Raw genomic sequence first — 22,656 nt, forward strand, 5'->3', positions numbered from 1 at the left:
TAATTATGTGTATTTTAAGGATTAACTAGGCAATCACTATTTTGGGAGGAAGTTGGGACTTTCACAGAAAAAGCTAACCAAACCAGATAAATGCACAATGTATCTTCAAGTGCTCTGATCTAATAATTTCTGTAGTCTTAAAACCTATATGCCATTATTACTAGCCATTTTACATTATCACTTTTGAGTCAATGACCCCTATGGAATGCAATCCCGGGTAACTAGCACTTAAATGCTCTGATAGTTCTGTGTTGGCTACATGTGTTCTCTGTAACATAATCTTTCTTCCTCTGATGTGGAATGTTTAATAGTCACACTTAGTAGACATGTGCTCTCATCCTTGCACAGAAGTACATAAAAATCTGAAGTTTTCATACTTTGCGCCCATCTGTGAATGGATTGTATTCCTCTAACGCTGGAGGAGGATTTCTTGTCACTTGCGTAACTGATGGATCCTAAGATAAAAAGAAGAAAAAAAATCAATAATTGCACAACACGAGGAAATCTGTAGATGCTGGAAATTCAAACAACAACACACACAAAATGCTGGTAGAACACAGCAGGCCAGGCAGCATCTTTAGGGAGAAGCGCTGTTGACGTTTCGGGCCGAGACCCTTCGTCAGGACTGACCTGATGAAGGGTCTCGGCCCGAAACGTCGACAGCGCTTTTCCAATAATTGCACAAGTTTTATATTCTAAATATTTAATTACAAAAATCATAATTTGTTCCTCTGCCTAAAATTATGCTGACTTCACCTCAGGTGCCATCTAATTTTTCTCAATAGGCTGCTAAGCAAGCCTTGCTCTGACAAATACAATGGAATTTGAATAACTCCATATACTAAAATAAACTATGATGGTATGAGCAAGAATAAATAGAGTAAAATAACAGATCAGTTTGCTGGAACTGGAATAGATGAAGGTGAACAAGAATAGGAACAAGAGCAAACCAGATTTGGTGGACAGTGGAAGGGCAGGAAAGAAAGAGAAACAAAATTAAGCTTTTGTTTTGGGGGCAAAATACAAAAAGGAGAGAATTCAGCAAACTTCCATTTAGTTTGACTATTTCAGATAATCAGTTTATAAAGAAATCCAAAAGGGCATCAATGCTGGAAGACAATCTAAAAGTAAAGATACAGAGGCTATATAGTCAAGATAAACTCCAGAGATTTAAACATAATCTATATTTGTGCATTAATCCTAGTAGCATAAAGAAAGGAGAATGGGGAAATCATTGCTGCCCAGTAAGCTACAAGTTTTATGCCAGGTCTGAGATCTTCAAGCATGTTTTCTCTGAAATGTACAAAGGAATCTCAGACATGGCTGCATGACTGTCTGGTACAGAGTGGCCACTGCACAGGATCGGAAAAAGCTGCATGAAGTTGTAAAGTCAGCTGACTCCATCATGGACTATAGTCTCCCCAGCATCCAGAACACCTTCAAAAGGTGATGCCTCAAAAAGGCAACATCATCAAGGACCTCCATCACCCAGGACATGCCTTCTTCTCACTGGTACCATCAGGGAAATGATACAAGAGCCTGAAAACACACACTCAATATTTCAAGAACAGCTTCCTACCCTCTGCCATCATATTTCTAAATGGACAATGAACCCAAGAATACTACCTATTTTTCACCTCTATTTTTGAACTACTTATTTAATTTAGTACTTTTTAAAGTAATTTATAATTTTAATTACGTATTGCAATGTACCGCCGCCACAAAGCAACAGATTTCGCGATAAATGTCGGAGATTTTAAACCTGATTCTGATATGGCTGCACTGATGTATTGATTATGAAATTCACCACATACTTCAAAACCTTATCTTTGCTGAGAGGTGACTCCTAAGATACTAGAAGTGTTCCACCTTCTCCAGGCTTGTACTTTTGTCAATGCAGCAGGATAGATAAAGATAAGTTTACAAATTGGTATAAAATAAAAATTGGTTAATTGGGATATCACTGGTGTTTTTGCTACCAACTGGATTACTTATATCAAGCTATGATACGCTTTAATGTAAGGTTATTCAAGATAAAGCCAAACTTTGACTTTCTGAAGCACAACAATACAGTCTAACAGGCATCTTCAAATCAAGATCTACTTTAGAAGAACAGACGTTACAAGCCAGAAATGTCATTGCCTGTATTGGAGTGAATTAACTGTAACTACCTGGACAAACTTAAGAAAGCAGTTAAAGAAAAGTTTAAAGGAGATTTATAAAGCAAGTTTATTTAAAATATACATACTCAGCAGGTGGCAGGTGTCTGGAATGTACTGCCAGGGAAGGTTCTAGAAGTGGATACGATCACACTGTTTAAGAGGCATTTAAACAGATATACAAAGAGGCAGAGAATAAAGGGATACAGACCTTGTGCAGCTAGATAGGATGAGCTTAGATTAGCATTATGGTTTACACAGACATGGTGGGCTGAAAAGCCTGTTCCTGTGCTGTACCGTTCTGTGTGTGTTCCAGATGATTAACGAGGGTAGAGTGGATGTTGTCAATATGGAACTACTATAAACAGCTCCAAATATCAATTTGCAATGAGGGAAACAGTTAACTGATCCAGTTAACAATATTTTATCAGAACAGGAAAAATCCTAAGTGCTTAAAGAGCAAGGAAGGGTTCCATGTTGGTGATGGGTACAAAGAAAAATAAACAAAAGGAAATATAAAAGGCCCATGATAGGGTGCAAGACAATTGTGATTACATGCAAAAAGAAATGATGATAGTAATGGGTAACACACACAAAATGGTGGAGGAACTCAGAAGATCATAATGGCAATCCATTAGCATGGTAATGAATTAAGTGTTGAAATATAGATACGGATCTACTAGAGTTTAAAAGAAAATAGCAGAATTATTACACTGGTGCCATGCTTAGCTTTCAGAATGTGTTCCTAGGAAAGGAAACAGCAATAAAAGGGGGAAAACGCCTTACTGATGGCCAAAAAGTATGCAAACCCTGCCCTCTGCTGGCAGTCTCACAGAATACAGCCCCTACAATTAAGAATGGAAGAGCCAGGGGCCACTATTGAGCTTGTTCCTGTAGGGAAATATCAGGGCTGGGAAGGGCAAAAGAAAAGAACACAGTAGCTTCCTTCACATCCAACAAGAGAAAATGGGTGGACTGTAGGAGTTGGGGAGGTATGAAAGCACACTAACAATTTCAAATACTGCTCTGCATCTACCTTACCACTGAGGTGTGAAACCTTGAATAATACACTGCAGCTATGCCAATTATCCCAGTCAGCCCAATAATGGCCCTCATAGGCAGCTAAACCACATTAGACTGTAGGTGAAATTCTTGCTGCGAGTGTAAGAACAGAGGTTTACTCAAGGTTCCTAGAATAGCACTGCACAGCTGAGGGTATGGTTTTGTAAAAGGTCCTTTTAATAATATTGAACAACCTTAGGAAATGGCTCTAAAGTTTTTGTTACTGGTTACTTTAACTTCCTAAAGTTAAAGTAATGACACTTGTGCATGTTTGAACTAGTGGACCAAGTGAGCTATAATGAATCACTATACTTAGGTATTGCTACATAAGGTACAGCTGTATCCAATACATCGTTGAACTCATGAGTCCAGAAGGCTGTAATATACCATCTTTGAATTAAGAAGTCCTGCCTATAAATTGTCCATCAGGAAGATTAGAATGTACTTGGGAAAAATATTAAAGTGAACTTCATAAATGCATTTGAAGTGTTCTAGAAAACACTCATCCAAATACATTTGGTAGCTCCAATTCAAAGCAGTACTCCAAATAGGAAAAAAAGTAAAATAAAACCACTATTTTATGTGGGCACTAAGTAGCATACTTGACGATCTCAACAGTATGCAACAAGAAACTAAAAGGATAAATGCTGCATTTCCTTCATCCACATTGGAAATTCTAGTGAATGGTGTTAAGGATGGGTGGTGGTAGTGGTGAGGAACGCTTGGGTAGGTAATTCTTAAATGTGCTACTGAAAGAATTAGGGAAAAACTGTGGAGACCCTTGCCATTATTGCCTGATATTTTCAAGTCCAGTAGTAGTAGTAGTAGTAGTGCTCCCCAAGGAATCCAAAATTGCATTTTAAAAGGACAATCAGCTTAAATTCTGTGGACAGAATAGACAGTCATTAGGACAAAGTGAATTGATTAGAAAAAGCCAGAGCAACACACACAAAATGCTGGAGGAACTCAGCAAGGTAGGCATCATCTAGAAAAAGAGTACAGTTGACATTTTGGGCCGAAACCCTTTGGCATGTTTCAGCCTGAAACATCTATTCTTTTTCTAGATGCTGCCTGGCCTGCTGAGCTCCTCCAGCATTTTGCGTGTGTTGCTCAGATTTTCAGCATCTGCAGATTTTCTCTTGTGTGAGAGAAAGCCAGTGCGGATTTGTTAAAGACAGAATGAGTTAACTAACTTGAGAGAATTTACCGTAAGTTACACGAGGTCGAAGAGAGAAATTTGGTTTTGTTATTTGTGGAATTCCAAAGGGTATTATCATCGCCATCTTACAGGCCTGTCATCAAGACCAAAACATTTACAAAAAAAAAGTAGCAAGTGATTAGGGTCAAGAATGCACTGCCAGTTGCAGATTCAATTGTGGCATTCAAACGAGCTAGATAAATCGGGATGGGGGGGGGGGGAATGAGAACGAGGAGCATGAACATGAGAATGGGTGGATTACTCTTACAAAAGAATTTATGGAGATTAACTGGCCTCCTTCCATGCTGTAATCATTTTGTGTTTCAGGACATTAAATCTTTAGAAGCATACAGCAATCTGGCAATCTCTCCTCAAAAATTAACAGTTAAGTAACAGACAAAACAGGAAAGAAGATAGCTTTTTAGGTTGATGCAAACTGAAAGGACAGTAGTGCTGAAAAACAACCATTATCTGTTCAAATAAAAATAATGCGCAACGTTCTCACCGCCACTTCTCCAGTTTCCAGAACTGCCACACAGAAATACACAAGAGAAAGTCGAATATAATTCAGTTATTATACAATGGTACATGCTACGTAGTTCTGCAAGAAAATTTGAAACCTTTAATAGAAAGATGCATTAACTATTTTCCCCTTCTGGTTGAAATGATAAACTTCATTCATAAACACTTGTAATTTGGTCACTAGCTGTTAAAGAAATAAAAATGTTTCAACTTAAAGGCCATGTAGTTAAAGGAGATACTGAATATCTTAAAATAGCACATGGGCAAACCATATCTTGCAAATTCTTCAAATTAATTTCTAAATGGGACTTATCACTAGAGAAAGCCAACTTGTTTAATGTTTCTCAATGCCTGACACTACATTAAACAACTGCACTACAAGACTGGCTGAAATTTCTATCACTGGCATTAAAATGTGAGATACTGGAATTTCAAAATAAAAACAAAGTGCTGGAAATACTCAACATGTTGGTTCTAAAAAAAAAGTCATTGACCTGAAATATTAATGCTGTTCCTCTCTCCTAACAGGTGCCCAAATCAAGAGTCATACCACACAAAAGCAGGATTTTTGGCTCACAATGTCAATGCCAACCAGCAAACGCTCTTCCATACTAATCCCATTCAGCACTACTTGGTCTTATAGCCTTCGTGCATTAGGTAACTCACATCCTCCTCTAGATATTTCTTCAATAGTGTGAGACTACCTGGCTTTACCACCTCCTCAATAGGTTCCAGATTCTAAGCACCCTCTGAAAACTTTCCTCAAGTCCTTTCCAAACCTACTACCTCTTACACTAAACCTATTTTCTACTCACTTCGGACATCTGATTGGGGGGAAGGGAGAAGTTTCTTTCTACTCTTATAATTCTGTATACCCCTTTTCAAGCATTTCTTTATCCTCCTCAGCTCCAAGGAACACAAACACAAACCTTGTAATACATTCATTACTGTTAAAATTCTGATTTAATTTTGTCTCATATCCATGTCAAAGGGAAAAGATGCCAGTTCTCATTCAGCCATTAACCAAGTTATTACAAATTAATCGCACAAATAAGACCATATGACATAGGAACTGAATTAGGCCTTTCAGCCCAAGTCAATCAATCCACCATTCCATCGTGGCTAATGCCGGATCCCACTCAACTCCATGTACCAGCCTTCTCACCATATCCTTTGATTCCTTGACCGATCAGGAAATGATCAACTTCTGCCTTAAATATACGCACAGATCTGGCCTCCACCGCAGTCTGTGGCAGAGCATTCCACAGATGTGCTAGTCTCTGGCTAAAAAAAAAACCTCCTTATATCTGTCTAAGGTGTTGCCCCTCAATTTTGAGGCTCTGCCCTCTAATTCTGGATGCCCTCACCACATCCGCCCTATCTAGTCCTTTCAACATTCAGTAAGTTTCAACAAGATCCCCCACATTCTTCCATATTCCAGTGAGTACAGGCCCAAAACTGTCATACGCTTCTCATACATTAACCCCTTCACTCCTGGAATCATCCTTGTGAACCTCCTCTGGACTCACTCCAACGACAACAAATATTTTCTGAGATATGGGGCCCCAAAACCATTGGCAATACTCCATGCAGCCTGACTGACATCTTATAATTGCTAAGCATCATCTCCTTGCTTTTATCTTCTATTCTCCTTGAAATAAATGCCAACATTGCATTATCCTTCTTTACCACAGACTCAACCCCTAAATTAACCTTCTGGGAGTCTTGCGCGGGGACTCCCAAGTCCCTCTGATGTTTGAACTTTCTCCCCACTTGTATAATAGTCCACACTATTGTTCCTTTTACCAAAATGCATCATCATACATTTCCCAACACTGTATTCCATCTGCCATTTTTCCCCATTCTTCCAATTTGTCCCAAGTCCTGCTGTAATCGCATTGCTTCCTCAGCACTACCTACCCCCTACCTATCTATCATCTGCAAACTCTGCCACAAAGCCATCAATTCCATTATCTAAATCATTGACAAACAATGTGAAAAGCTGCAGTCCCAATACCGACCCCTGAGGAACACCACTGTAGCCAACCAGAAAAGGCCCCTTTTATTCCCACTCGCTGCCTCCTGCCTGTCAGCCATTCGGCTATCCATGCCTGTGTGATCTAATAGCCATTGTAGAAATGAGTTTGTAATGTTACCAAGCCTGGAAATTAAATCTTCCAGGATACCTTATTTCCAGAAAATAGGCAAAATGGTAAAGGAGGCAGGATAGTCCTAATGTTGAAGATTGGGGGTATGGCAGAAGGAAAGATTTTAGCAATAGAATCAGCTTTGGGTGGAACCAAAACAGAATAGGGAAGGAAAATATTAAATGGAGTTACAACCACTAATAGTAATGCAAGCCATTGTATGAATTAACAAAATTGAAACAGCTGTATCGATTGATAATTTCGACAATCTACATACAGACCAGGCAAATTAAGTAAACAATAATGATGTGGAGAATTTATGAAATGTACAATATATTTTTTTTAAGATTAGCATGTGGGAGGAACCAATGAGGGAACAGGCCAGTTTGGATCTAGTACTGTGATCACTGTGTGCCTAAAGATAATTGATGAACAGGTAGTTAAAAGCCTTGAGGGAAATGATGGTAATAAATCAATTGAAGGTGATTTGTTTTAATGCAAAACCATCTTAAATCAGAATAAAGAAATCATTGAAGTATGAGTTATGGGATGGCTATTGTTTAATAGGTAGCTATATTTTTAAAAAGTAAACAGCAAGTAAGGAATGGCTAATATTGGGCATTAATTGATAGTAAGTGATGAGACTCACTTTTACTGCAGCTACTTCCATTTGGAAGCATTTGCCATATTAATTGCTAAATACCTGTCAGACTTGCAACACTGAATGAATAGAAATTTCCATCAACTAAAGCACTGCAGCTATTGGCATCAGTCCCCATCACAAGTTTCCAGCCATTTAGTCAATTGAAACCAGCTGTCTTCTCAGCAACTATTTGAAACAGAACCAGACATTAGCAGAAGCTGGTGTCACAATAGACTTAATTTTAGACATCATGTGAACCATCACTTCACTTTTGCTTCAGCTCATTTGTGTCCTTCATTGAAAATTATTGCATTTCTTGTATTTACTGTGATCCCCTGCAAGAAAATGAATCTCAGGGTTGTATATAGCGACATACATGTACTTTGATAATTTATTTTGAACTTTGCTACTGAAAACCATGTAGTCTTTTTATTATTTCAGAACCCGACCCCTTCCAATTACTTCCTCATTCTGCTTTTGGTAATCTTGCAATCAATTTAAAGCCCATTTGCCAGTGTCTAGGGTAATAATGGGCAGAAACTTTTACATGGAAAGACTCAGAAGCTAGTGTTTAGCAGCATAAGGGATAACTGGTTGAAGAACAATGCAATAATGATCTGAGATTTTTCTGATGCAAATAGGAGTAACAAAGCCACACAACAGGGACTAGCCAAGGGGCGTGACTGAGAATAAATATTAGCAAATTTGTGGTTAGATTAGATAACCATAAAACCATAAGACGTAGGAGCAGAATTAGGTCATTTGGCCGATCGAGTCTACTCCGAGATTTCATCATGGCTGATCTATTTTCCGTATCAACATCATTCTCCTGCTTTCTACCTGTAACCTTTCAAGCTTTGATTAATCAAGAACCTATCAACCTCAGCCTTAAATACACCCAATCACCTGGCATCTACAATTGCTTGTGGCAACGAATTCCACAGATTCACCACTCTTGAGTAAACAAATTCATTCTCAACTCTACTCTAAATGATCATCCCTCTATTCTGAGGCTGTGCCCTCTGCTTTTAGACTCCCCCACTATAGGAAAAACCCTCTTCACATCTATCTACACTTTTCAACATTTGTTAGGCTTCAGTGAGATTTCTCTCCCCAATTCTTCTAAATTCCAGTGAGAAGACCCAGAACCATCAAACACTCTTCGTGTGATAACCTTTTCATTCCTGGAATTATTTTCGTGAACCTCCTCTGAACCCCCTTCAATGTCAGCACATCCTTTTTTAGATAAGAGGCCCAAAACTGCTCACAGTATTCTATAGACCATAGAAATCTACAGCACATTACAGGTCCTTCGGCCCACAATGTTGTGCTGACAATGTAACCTACTCTAGAAACTGCCTAGAATTTCCCTATTGCATAGCCCTCTATTTTCCTAAGCTCCGTGTATTTCTCTCTGAGACTCTTAAAAGACCCTACTGTATCTACCTTTACCACTGTCATTGGCAGTGCATTCCATGCACCCACCACCCTCTGTGTGGAAAAACTTCCCTCTGACATTCCCCTTGTACCTACTTTGAAGCACCTTAAAACTATGCCCCCTTGTGTTAGCCATTTCAGCCCTGGAAAAAGCTTCTGGCTATCCACACGACCAAAGCCTCTCATCATCTTATGTACCTCTGTCAAGTCACCTCTCATCCTCCAACGCTCCAAGGAGAAAAGGCCAAGTTCACTCAACCTATTCTCATAAGGCATGCTCTCCAATCCAGGCCACATCTTTGTAAATCACCTCTGCATTCTCTCTATAGTATCCACATCCTTCCTGTAATGAGGTGACCCAGAACTGAAGCCAGTACTCCAAGAGGGGTCTAACTACATTCTTATATAGCTTTAGCATTACCTCATGGCTCTTGAACTCAATACCACAGTTGATGAAGGCCATCACACCATACACCTTCTTAACAACACGGTCAATTATCACAGCAGCTTTGAGTGTCCTATGGACACGGACCCCAAGATCTTGCTGATCCTCCCCACTGCCAAGGAGTCTTACCATTAATATTATATTCTGTCTTCAAATTTGACCTACTGAAATGAACCACTTCACACTTATCTGGGTTGAACTCCATCTGCCACTTCTCAGCCCAGTTCCGCATCCTATCGATGTCCCTCTGTACCATTTGACAATCCTCCAGACTATCCACAGCACCCCCAACTTCTGTGTCATCAGCAAACTTACTAACCCACCCCTCTACTTCCTCATCCAGGTCATTTATAAAAATCACAAAGAGGAGGGGGTCCCAAAGATCCCTGTGGAACACCACTGGTCACCATCCAGTGAAACCTCACCAGTGCCTTATAAAGCCTCAGCATTAGATCCTTGCTTTTATATTGTAGTCTTCTCAAAATGAATGCTAACATTGCATTTGCCTTCCTCAACTCCAACTCAACCTGCAAGTTAACCTTTAGGGAATACTGCATGAGGACTCCCAAGTCCAATTACACCATGAATTTGTAAAATTTCCTCCCTGTTTTGAAGATACTAATTACTTTTATTCCCTTTAGAAAAGCACATGACCATACACTTCCTGATACTATTCCATCTGCCACTTCTTTGCCCACTCTCCTAATATGGCTGAATCTTTCTGCAGCCTCCTTCCTTCCTCAACAGTACCTGCCCCTCCACCTATCTTTCCACATAAGTCCATCAATTTTGTCATTCAAATCATTAATATATCATGTAAAAAGAAATGGTCCTAACACCAACCCCTGCATAACACCACTAATCATCAACAGCCAACCAGAAAAGGCTCCCTTTATTCCCACTCATTGTCTCTTGTCAATCAACCAATCTTCATGCTAGTATCTTTCCTGTAATATGGGCTCTTACCTTGTTAAGTACCCTCATGTGCAGGAAGTTGTCAAAGGCCTTCTGTAACTCTAAGTAAACAACATCCACTGACTCTGTCAATCCTGTTTGTTACTTCCTTGAACAATTCCAACAGATTTCAGGCAACATTTTCCCTTAAGGAAACTATGCAGACTTTGGCCTATTTTATCGTGCCTCCAAATACCCTGAAAACCGTCCTTAACAATCGACTCCAATGTCTTCCCAACCACTGAGGTCAGGCTAACCAGCCCATAATTTTCTTTCTTCTGCCTTCCTCCCTTCTTGCTCAGTGTTCTAGTCCAATCCATAAACTGCAGACCCAGAACTTCGGGATCATCCTCCAAAAGCATCAAGGGAGAGAGAGACCATCACACTCCAATACCTTCCTCCAGCAACAGTGAGTAAAAGACTGGAGATGATGCTGAACACTCGCTCACCTTCTGCACTCACCTTGATGTTTCACTCTTCCTCAGCGCTCTAATTGGTGAAAAAATGGAGTTGATCATGTAGACACACTGGCAGTTGCTCACTCAGACAATGATATAATCCAAAAAGTCACCACAATTCATGCATGCCATACAGAAGAGTATTTGCTGATAACTACACAATGTTCAATTCCATTGGCAATTGCTCAGCATAGGAATCAATGTATATCGTTACACGTTAAAGCCTAGGCAACACTGAAGCAAAGCTCAAAGTGGCAAATGACATCTGTGCCTAAGCGCCAGTCAATGACTATTTTGAAGAATATATCCATCCAACCATGGTGATGAAAATGCCATTGAATATCAAATATTCCTTCATCAGTACCACGAGTCACCATCGATTAGCTCAGTGGACCATCCACAAAAATACACTGGCGACAAGAGTGGGTGTCAAGAGACAAGGCTACCCAAAGTTCCTCTATCTCAAAACACAGGTCAAGAATAGATTAAATTGGCTAAACGAGTGCTCTTCTAAGAACTTAATGTTTATACCACTCAAAAAAAAATCAACTCACTTGATGGGCCATTCCCTCCACCAGTAATGCACAGTAACAGTAACAAAATGCATCTGCACTATTCCAACAGCACTCTCAAATCCACAACCTCTACCATCAAATGGCATGGCAGTAGCAGACACAGGAACACTACCAGCTATAGTTACTTCTCAAAGATGTGTAAATACATCAGCGTTCTTCCAAAAAAAATTTCAGACTAAAGATAAAAGGAGTCCAGAATTTACTGTTGTAATCTATTTTAGTTAGACACCCTTATCTAAGAAAGGATATGCTGACCTGGAGAAGATTCAAAGGTTCAAAATTATTCTGGGTTTGAAAGGCTTATCATATTAGGAGTACTTGATGGCACTGGGCCTGTACTCACTGGAATTAAGAAGGATTGGGGGGGGGGGGGGCGGGGGAAGGGGAAAATCATTGAACCTATCAAATGTTGAAAGGCCTTGATAGTGTGGACGTGCAGAGGATGTTTTCTAAGATGGGAATGCCCAAGAGTAGAGGGCTGTGCATTTAGAACAGAGATGAGAAATTTCTTTAGCCAGAGAGTGGGGAATCTGTGTAATTTGTTGCAAGTCATTGGGTATATTTAAGGCAGAAGTTGACAGATTCTTGATAAGGCAGGGCATGAAGGGATACAGGGGGCAGGAGACGGGGACTGAGGGATAAATGGATCAGCCATGATGAAATGGTATAGCAGACTCAATGGGCCAAATGGCCTAACTCTGCTCCTGTATCTTATGGTCTTAAATCTATACAGGTGTGTGGATGTATGATTAAGAAGCAAAGAACTATGGAAAGATAAATCAGTTATTGAAAGCAGGAATACATTGGAAATGTCTCGCTGAGACAATGGGCTGAATGGCCCTCTTCAGTGTGCAAGATTTTTTTAATGATCTGACTCATTACAAGAATATAAGTCGTGGGGGAGGGGAAAGAAAGTGGAATATTCAAAACAATAAATCAATAATCAGCCTCAATGTCACTCTCAAAACATTCAGCCAACTTTCTGGCTGCTGGGGATGTGAGGGTAAAATGTTATACAGTTCAATAAGCCACCAAGTCACACAACCTTTCTCTAATCTCCCAAACAGATCTTTTCTTAGCCTATTTCTCATTTACCTAATGTCCATTCAAGGGAAAAGTATATACCAAGAAAACTGTGTCAGTTTTCAAATACACACTAACAATACCCACCAAGCTGTTCAACACAATTCAGCCATGCATTTTCTGATTTTTTACAAACGAGATTCTGCAAATGCTGGAAATCTTGAGCAATACACAAAATGCTGGAGGAACTCAGCAGATCAGGCAGAATCTATGGAAGGAAATAAACAGCTAATGTTGACTGATGCCTTGTTTTTCTCTCCCTCCAGTGTTTCACTGACATCCTGAAAATTTCTTAAGCTAAACACTGTGAAGACAGAGCATCTTAGTGAAAGGAGAACAAGGCACAATCATCAAATTGGTCTTTCTTGGTAGGTTCTTATCAGAAGTGGTGACCAAAACAGAGCCCAACATTTCTGAATGAAAGTCATTTATTTGTTCCCACCCCATAAAGTGTCTCTAGCAAAGATAAACTGATAATGTCAAGAAACACTTAAGGAGCTTGGACTACTCTGTAGATTCCTGGGGACAGCTGGCAGCCTCAAGGCCAGGCAGCCAATATGTCAAGAATACTTGTTTATTTTCCACTTTGGTGTACTTTTCAACAAAAATACATTGCTCCATAAAGCTCTTAGAATATTTGGTGCCTCCTGAAAACCACTATTCCTGGGATTTGTACAAAACTTTAAAATGAGATCCTGTCTGTTCTCACTATGCTACTTTTAATAAATGGCTCCAAAACTGATTATCTTGACATTACAGAACTACTTTGTGTACATGACTTGTTGTGGACAAACTGACCACTAAGAGCAAAATAGGACATTTGGCCCTTCAGGTCAGTTACACCATTCATCAAGATCATGGCTGACCTTCTAAATCATCAAGATTGTGGCTGGTTTCCTGCCCTTATATTCATAATGCCCAAAAACCTGGCAGCCTGTTTGTTACAAATGCAATCAATGACTGAGCTCTAAACAACCCACTTGGGTAATGAATTCCAAAGATACATCACTTCATGAATTATTAAAAATAAACTCTAAACTCACTATCAGCCCAAGCTCTTATTTTGAGATGGAGTCGATACCCATCTATTCCGTCACCATTTCTATCCTGTCGAACCCGCTAAGCATTTTGTCTTAGTGAGTTCATCTCTTCTAAACAAAAGACAACAGAAGTCTGGCCTACAAAATCTCTCTTCGTATGACTGATCTATCATTGTGGAAACATTGTGTGGATCTTTGCTGCAATCATTGTGCATAAATTATTTCTATAAACAAGCAGAGCACCGTTCCAGATTGCAGCTTGAAGAGGCCAAATGCATATTGTAATATTGAGCAGCACATTAGTGTAGCTAGTAGAGCTGCTGCCTTAGTGACCAAGATTCATGTCTGACCTCTGGTGCTGAGTGAAGTTTCACATTGTTTTGTAATACCTTTGGTTTTCTCCACATTCCTCAGATTGCTGGCAAGTTAACTTGCCACTGTAAATTGCTCCTAGTAAGCTGGCAAGTGGCAAAATGTTTATAAAATTGCAGGGAAATTAACAAGGAACTAGTGTAAATTTGTACTTGATAACTGGCATGGACAAGGTGTACTACAGGGCATGTTTTCATATTTTATGGCCATCTTTATTCTTACATTTAAATCTTTTTTGCTACAAAAGGCCAAAATTCTCTTTGACTTTTGCACCTACATGATAGCTTGAAGCAGCAATAACTTCCAGGTAACTTTGGACAATGTTTCTCCAAAATTTCTCACCTTTGAAAATTCTCAATATCTGCTCCTTTGTTCTACTGAAGCAGATAACGTCACGTTTTCAACCTTGTACTCCACCTGTCTACAACTCGTCTAAATTATAAGCTATATTCAAAAGTTTTGCAGTGACTGTAAAATCATTTGAACTATTCAAAGGAATTGCATGAAAATCAGTGCATACACACTTCTTTAAAAAATAAAACCTAGTTTTTCCCTTGCTTAGCAGAGAAAATAACGTTATTTTCTTGTCCAGTTTGGTCGCATTGCAACTACAGCGTCAGCAACTTTCAGAAGTGGTGCACCGTACTGGCTTATAATGTCCACCACTGTTGCCAAATGACTTGGTGTCAAATTTTATTTGACACCGCTCTTCTTTGGAGCCTTGTGACGTCTAAGTACGCTAAAAGAGCATTATAAACACACGTTGTTATTCATGGCCTGTTTCTCAGCATTCTGCACTTCTGGGAACAGGGGTGCCCGCAAAGAACAAATGGGGAACCCTTGGAGCGAGGCGGCTGCGACGATCACTTCGCCTTCCGTGCGTGACGGTCGAGCTCGACACGGCGGACACCCCCACCGGGGTTGACATATTTAAAAACCCCAACAGACAACTCGGTTGCTGCAAGGAGATGTCAACGGCGGAGACAGGAATATCATAATTCATTCGCTGACACCACGTCCCCCATTCTACATGGCGCTCCCTCCTCCCCCCCCCCAAATGGTGGGACTCTTACCCCCCCCCCCCCCATTCCTCACAATGAACATTCTTCCCTCTCCACCACCCTCAGGACACTGGCGCATCCTCTCGCCCAAGATCTTCCTTCCTTCTTCGGTTCCCTCCTCCCCGGAGACCCGCTCGGTCCCGCTGTCACCTCAGCACCCCTGCGCTGGCCGCCGACAAACAACATTTTCACATGACAGCGGCAAAATGCGGCGTCGCTTACCTTGAAAGGATTGTTGAATTCTGGATCCGCGAAGGGATTGCTGTCGAAGTCCGACATGTTCCGCGCTATCTAATGGCTCCCTCCGCTCCGCGTCAATTCCACCAGCGCCGATTAACGGGCTTCTCCTCACCCCCGCTTTACCCCGCACTCGGCTCACATTAGAGAATGAGAAAATGGCGGCGCCGGAAGTGAGTGCGGGAGGGTCGGGTGGGTTACATTACGTCATTCTTCCCGTGCGCCAGTCAGCTGAGGCGGGGCGGAGGCCGATGGCGGCGAGTCCGGTCGCTGGGGCCGCGGGGCCTGCACATCCGTGGCGAGTCCGCCGTGCGCGTACGTGGCCCGTGGAGCTGCAGTCCGACTGTCACTTCACTGAATACGGCGGCGGCGGCGAGGAGAGCTCGGCGGAGGGCCTCTGAGATCTCCTCGTCTTTCCACGGAAAACATCCCTCCACAGTCGCTGCCCGACGTGCTGAGTATCACCAGCCTTTTCTACTCGCGTTGCAGTTACTCAGCGGCTGCAGCAAACGACCCGCTGGAAGAATCTGAACAGCATCTGTGGGAGAAAAAGGGAATGCCGACATTTTTGTTTGAAATCCTGCGTCAGGACTGGATCAACTGTGGTCTGTTTATTGTTGTCAGTTGTTTCTTCATCTTGTAGCAAATGCATTGGTACTGGTTGACTTTTAAGAAATGACATTAAAATGTCTATGAAAAGCAAAGTGTTGTGATGATAATGATAAAAAAAATAAAGCTACAAACAGATGAACGTTCATGGGCAAGTTGAATGAAAAATATGTGTCAAAAAGAAAGGAATGGCAATGGGGAAGTAAAGAACCAGCAACTGAAGGAAGGAAACAGGCTAGTACAACATAGTTTTGAGAAACAAGATGCAATACATCTGTCACACACAAATGCAATTTAGCTCAAAAAGATTGAGAATAACTACAGGAGCATTGCATTGCCCAACTCACTCCAGCTCTGTTGGATGAGGAACACTATCTCAGAAGTCCAGAGACAGGAAACAAAGGTGACTGAGAACCAGGCTGTGGTGTCCCCTCACCAGTACCACCAGGTTCTTGACAGTAGAATTCACTCCCTGGAGACAGGCCTAGTACATGTATGGAGGAAAGGGTTAAGCTTGAGGACTAGGGTTTGGCAGAATCGTAGGGAGAGCATGTTAAAAAAAAAACAGAATGGTTCTACCTTCCTGGTACTAACAATACCTCCATGATCTGGATCAACACATTGAAGTTGTCTGGAGACTTGCGTGCTTCAAGGACTCCCATGTTGAACAGCTGTGGATGAGATGCCAGATTGGTACCATGCTTAAGAATCCCTAACTCTTGCAGGCTATACAATCTAGTCATATCAACTTTGTGCTTTGAAAAAAAATGCTGTCCCCTCTATTGTCAGAGATGTGTGGCTCTGCGCTGAACTTCAACTCGTTACTCCACGAGGTTTACTCATCTCTGCACTGAAATGTGGCTGTGGCCTGCAACTATCATAGTGTGAACTCACTTTTGTGAACTTCAGTTCTGATTGCTATTTGCTTACTTTTATTGTTTGAATGTTTCCCCCCGTTTTTCTTTGCATGTTGGGTGTTTGATGGTCTTTTTTTTTGTTTTAATGGGTTCTATTGGGTTTCTTTGTTTTGTAGCTGCTTGTAAGATGACGAATCTCACGGTTGTATAGAGTATATATATTTTGAGACTTCAACTTTGATCCAAAATGTCAACTGTCCACAGGTTCTGCCTGGCCTGTTCAATTCGTCCAGCGTCTTGTTTGTTGCTTCAAATTCCAGAATTTGCGGTCTCTTATGTCTCCATCTTTCAATATCTCACTATTTTAAAAAAATGTGTTTTTCTATTTTTCTCATGAAAGAAGATGAAAATGAACAGATTTGTTTAATCACAAACAAGAGAAAATCTGCAGATGCTGGAAATCCAAGCAACACACACAAAATGCTGGAGGAACTCTGCAGGCTGGGCAGCATCTATGGAAAAAAATAACAGTCAATGTTTCAGGTTGAGACCCTTCATAAATTCATCAAAATTTGTTGAATCTTACAGATAATAGATAATAGAACCATGTTGACTCTGTCATTATTTTCTAAGTCCCTTGTTATTTCTTCCTTAACATTAGATTCTAGCATTTTTCCTGCTGGTGATGTCACTTTTACTGAGGTGGAACGGTGGTGTTGTGGTTAGCACAACCCCTTTACAGCTCCAGCAATCACCGATTGGGGTTCAGTTCTTGCTGCTGTCTGTACATCCTCCTTGTGAGTGCGTGGGCTTCTCTGGGTGCTCTGGTTCCTCCTTCGTTTCAAAGACATACAGTTTAGGATTAATAACAAAGGATGCCAAGGTGGCATAAAGGTTAGTGCAACACTATTACAGCTAAGGGCATCGGGGTTCAGTGTTCAGTCCCTGCGTCCTCTGTAAGGAGTCTGTACATCCTCCCCGTGGAATGTGTGGCATTTCCCTGGGTGCTCTGGTTTCCTCCCACGATCCAAAGCCGCCCAGGTAGGTTAATTGGTAAATTGTCCCGAAATTAGGTTGGGGTTAAAATGACATTGTTGGGATGCCGTGAATGAAGGGCTGGAAGGGCCAACACTGCACTGTATCGCTGAATAAAGAAATAATAACTGATCTGGCCTATTTTCTCTCTTCTTCCTCTTGCTCTTCCTCGCCACTATAATCTCTTAACAGTTATAATTCCCTGACATATCTGTGCTACTCCTGATATGGCTTGCTGATCATCCAGGATTTTAATTGCCTGCCATGGATAACATGCCTTCAGCTGATAAGGCCTAAATTCTTTCTACAAACATATACAGTAGATTGCAGTTAATTAGGCCATTGCTTAATTGGTGCAGCCACTTATTTGGGACAACTCTTAATGAACAAAAGCTTATCAAGAAATTAGCTGGAGTTTCCTTCATTTACTACAAAATTATGCTGTTTAATTGGGACAGGCCCTACAGTATCTAACTAGCATCAGTCGTGTATATTTGTGTAGCTGTTAGACACTACACCATTCTTAGAGCGAACAGTTTTAAAATAGCATCAGTTGTGTGTTTCAGTTCAAAAAGCAGTGCCTTTAGTCACTGATAGTTGGCAAGAAATAAGTTGTAAGACAAGAATTGTTTTGCTCACCACAGTTTCAAGCATTCAGGCTTGGAGATGCCATAAATGTTTGGGAGTGAAAATGAAACAATTTCACTACTTCAACAAGTTAGGGACTATGAAGAATTTGAATGTTACGGTGAAACAATGAAGATTTGGAGGATGCAATTGTCAAAAACATTGCATGAAGGCAGTCCATTATCTGCATGAGATGTCTGTGCTAATCTTGTCAATTGACAGTCAATCAAAGAGCATGGCAGCCTACACTGGACGAATACCTCTGCAATAGTTATTAGGTACTAAAACAGAATTTTATAATTCCGCAGTAGCATTGGTAGTGTTCCAATTTGTTCTGTATTCAACTTAAAAACATAATTTGTTACTCAATTAAATGATAGTTTGTCTTTTTTTTATATACCTTTATAACTATTTTCATGAAACTTCAGCTAATTGGGACAGCTGCTTAACTGGGCCAAAATGTACTAGTCACAATTAACAAGAATCCAAGTTATATCTTTTGGTCTGTAATAGATTCTTTAAAAGCTACATCTTTGACAAAGCTTTAGGGTATCTTTCCCTAAATCTTTTCATGTGATTTTTAATCAAATTTTGTTTGGTGATACACTTATTAAATGCTTTGAGACACTTTCCAAAATCCATGGCATGTTAATTGCACAGATTTCTGTTGTGGATGCTTCTGAGGGATTAAATGGACTGAAGTCTGTCTTTTTACTGAGGTAATTAAATTGATAGAACTTTGCATAATCAATGCTGGATGGTTCCACTGGGAATGGTCCCTGCATCACTGTCAGAATTGCTGCTCGAGTACGTTTAGCAGTTTACCTGTATTTTCCAACAGCAAAAACTTGATTTACAGGAGCTGGGAATACAGCGCCATCTTGTGTTTCATTTTAAATGTGCTCTGAAGAATTTAACAAGAGATTTGTCTAAACTACCGAAGTTTTTGCAAAAAATGTATCTTACTTTTGTTCTAAATGCCTGCAGCTTTATAGTTAACATTTTTTTGGTTTTAAATAACTTTTTTCAAGTTTTACAACACCCCTAAATAGTGTTTCCCACCCTTCAAAAGAGGCACTGATGCTGGTTCCCTTCTCACCTGTATCTGGGAAACCACATGCTTTCGATCTCAACACTTTTCAATTCCTTGGTCCTGACTGCCTCATTTTCACCATGAATGTCCAGTCCCTCTGCACTTCTATCCCCCAATAAGAAGGTTTCAAAAAAGCCAACAAGTTCCCCTCCACCACCACCCTCCTCCATCTGGCAGAACTGATCCTCACCTTCAACAATTGTTGACAACAATTTCTCTTTGGCTCCTCTCACTTTCTTCAAATTCAAGGGGAAGCCAGCTATGTCTGCCTTTTCATTGGCTACGTGGAACAGTCCATGTTCCAAGCCTTCCCCAGTAATGCTCCCCAATTCTTTCTAGACTAACAGTCTACCGATATCTTTTCTAAATTTACCGATTTTCACTGCTATCTTGGGTCTACCTTTTCCCACCCTGTCTCCTGTAAAAATGTTAATCCCTTTTCTCAGTTACTTTCATTCCACTGATGAGGCTCTTTTTTCTTGGATATCAAAGATGTCCTGCTCCTTCAACATTAATGCTGCCTCACCTGCATCTTCTTCATTTCCCGATTATCCACACTCACCCAATCTTCCCAATGCCTTAACAAGGATAGAGTTCTTCTTACCTGAACTACCACCTATGTAACTCTACATCCAACTTACCATTCTCCACAACTTCTGCCACCTTCAATAGGATCCTACCACTAATCACATCTTTACCTACATCCCCCCCCCCCCAGTTCTCTGCTTTCTGCAGGGATCACTCCCACTTTGATTTTCTTGCCCATTCATCCTTCCCCATTAATCTCCCTCCTAGCATGTATCCCTGCAAGAGACAGAAATGCTACACCTGCCTATTCACCTCCTCCCTCACCTCCATTCAAGCCCCAAACAGTCCTTCAAAAAAGTAAGGCAACACTTCACCTGCAAATCTGTTGGGGTCGACAATTTAATCCAGTGCTTCTGACACGGCCTCCTCTACATTGATGAGACTCAATGTAAATTGGGAGACTTTGTCAAGTACCTCGGCTTCATCCTCAAAAAGCAACATTTACCAGTGACCAACCACTTTACTCCCTATCCCCATTCCTGTTCTAACATATCAGTCCATGGCCTCCTCTTTTGCTATGATGAGACCACTCAGAGTAGAGGAGCAAAACTCCATATTCCATCTAACCTGATGCATAAACATCAATTTCTCCTTCCAGGAATGTTCTCCTCCCTCTTCTCTCTTCTCCTGTTCCCCAGACTCGCCTCTTACCTCTTCTCCTCACCTTCCCCTGGTGTCCTTCTTTCTTTCCTTTTTCCCAAAGTCCTCTCCTCTCTGATCAGATTCCTTCTTCTCCAGCCCTTTGCCTTTTCCACCAGACCCCTCTCAGTTTTTTTTTACTTCCTCTTCCCTCCCCCACCAACCTGGCTTTACCATTCATCTTCTAACGTGCCCTCCTTCCTCTCTCCCCACCTTTTTACTCTGGCATCTTCCCCTTTCCTTTCCAGTCCTGAAGAAGGGTCTCAGCCTGAAATATCAACTGTTCATTCACTTCCATAGACGCTACCTGACCTGCTGAATTCCGTCAGCATTTCGTGTGTGTCTCTGGATTTCCAGAATCTCTTGTGTTTACCATATTCATGAGTCTTTTATTAATTGTTTTCTTAAGTGGTCTCCTGTGATTAAGGATGTTAAGTCTAAGGTGAGAGATGAGACCAAAATGTGACCCACAGGTATCAGCAGGGAAGGGATGGAGGAGTCTTCAGGGATTAGCCGGTGAGTACGGTAGTTTCTGATGTGGTATGCTCCTTTTGTCATTTATACCGGGATTTTGTACTTCAAGCACATGGAAAATGTTCTCCAAACCCATCTGAATGCTCTTTCTATACTTTGAGCAGTCATGAGTTGGGAATTCCAAAGTTCAAAGTAAATTTATTATCGAAGTACACTTATGTCACCGTATACAATCTTGTGGGCATACTCATTGTATCTATAGAGTAATAACCATAGCAGGATCAATGCAAGACCCCCCAACTTGGGCATTCAACCTGAGTGCAGAAGACAACAAATGTGCAAATACAAAAATAAAGAAATAATAATAATAATAAAAAATAAACAAACAATAAATATGGAACACATGAGATGAAGAGACGTTGAAAGTAAGTCAATTGGTTGTGGGATCATTTCAATGATGGCACAAGCAAAGTTGAGTGAAGTTATCCTCTTTGGTTCAAGAGCCTGATGGTTGAGGGGTAATAACTGTTCCTGAAGCTGATGGTGTGGATCATGAGGCTCCTGTACCTTCTTCCTGATGGCAAGAGAGAGAGAGAAGAGAGCATGCCCCAGGTGGTGGGGGTCCCTGATGATGGTTGCTGCTTTCCTGCGACAGCATTTCATGTAGATGTCCTCAGTGGGAAGGGCTTTACCCATGATGGAATGGGCCATATCCACGACAAGTTCAAAGGCTTTGGTGTTTCCATATCAGGCTGCAATGCAACCAGTTAACATACTCTTCACTACACACCCGTTGAAGTTTGTCAAAGTTTTAAATGTTATGCCAAATCTCTGCAAACTCCTAAGGAAGTAGAAGTGCTGCCATGCTTTCTTAGGAATTGTACTTATCTGCTGGGCCCAGGTTAGCTTCTCCAAAATAAAACACTGAGGAATTTAAAGTTGCTGACCCTCAAATGAGGACTGGCTCATGGACCTCTGGTGTCCTTCTCCTGAAGTGAATAATCAGCTTCTTGGTCTTTCCGACATTGAGCAAGAGGTGGTTGCTGTGGCACCACTCAGTTAGATTTTCAATCTCCCTCCCATAAGCAGATTCATCACCAATTTTTATTCAGCCTACAACAGTAGTGTCCTCAGCAAATTTGAAAATGGCATTGAAGCTGTGCTTAGCCACATAGTCATAAGTGTAGAATGAGTAGAGCAGGCTAAGCACACAACCTTGTGGTGCACCTGTGCTGATGGAGATTGTGGGGGAGATGTTGTTGCCAATCCAAAATGACTGGGACCTGCAAGTAAGGAAATCAAGGATCCAATTGCGCAAGAAGGTATTGGGGCTTAAAATCT

The 22,656-nt window shown here is 41.0% G+C and overlaps 1 protein-coding gene across 1 annotated transcript in view; it reads right to left on the bottom strand.

The window, feature by feature from the left end:
- Positions 1 to 15,583, bottom strand: part of LOC140729006 (secretory carrier-associated membrane protein 1-like) — a 48,411-nt gene extending 32,828 nt beyond the window's left edge. The window contains exons 1-2 of the mRNA XM_073048230.1: positions 15,379 to 15,583; positions 378 to 455 (exon numbers count right to left, since the gene is read on the bottom strand). Of these exons, the coding sequence (XP_072904331.1) occupies positions 378 to 455; positions 15,379 to 15,435 (135 nt within the window). The 5' untranslated portion in view covers positions 15,436 to 15,583. The remainder of the gene's footprint in view (positions 1 to 377; positions 456 to 15,378) is intronic.
- Positions 15,584 to 22,656: the final 7,073 nt, after the last annotated feature.

This window comes from Hemitrygon akajei, chromosome 6, assembly GCF_048418815.1.
Source record: "Hemitrygon akajei chromosome 6, sHemAka1.3, whole genome shotgun sequence".
In the NCBI taxonomy this organism is placed as follows: Eukaryota; Metazoa; Chordata; class Chondrichthyes; order Myliobatiformes; family Dasyatidae; genus Hemitrygon; species Hemitrygon akajei.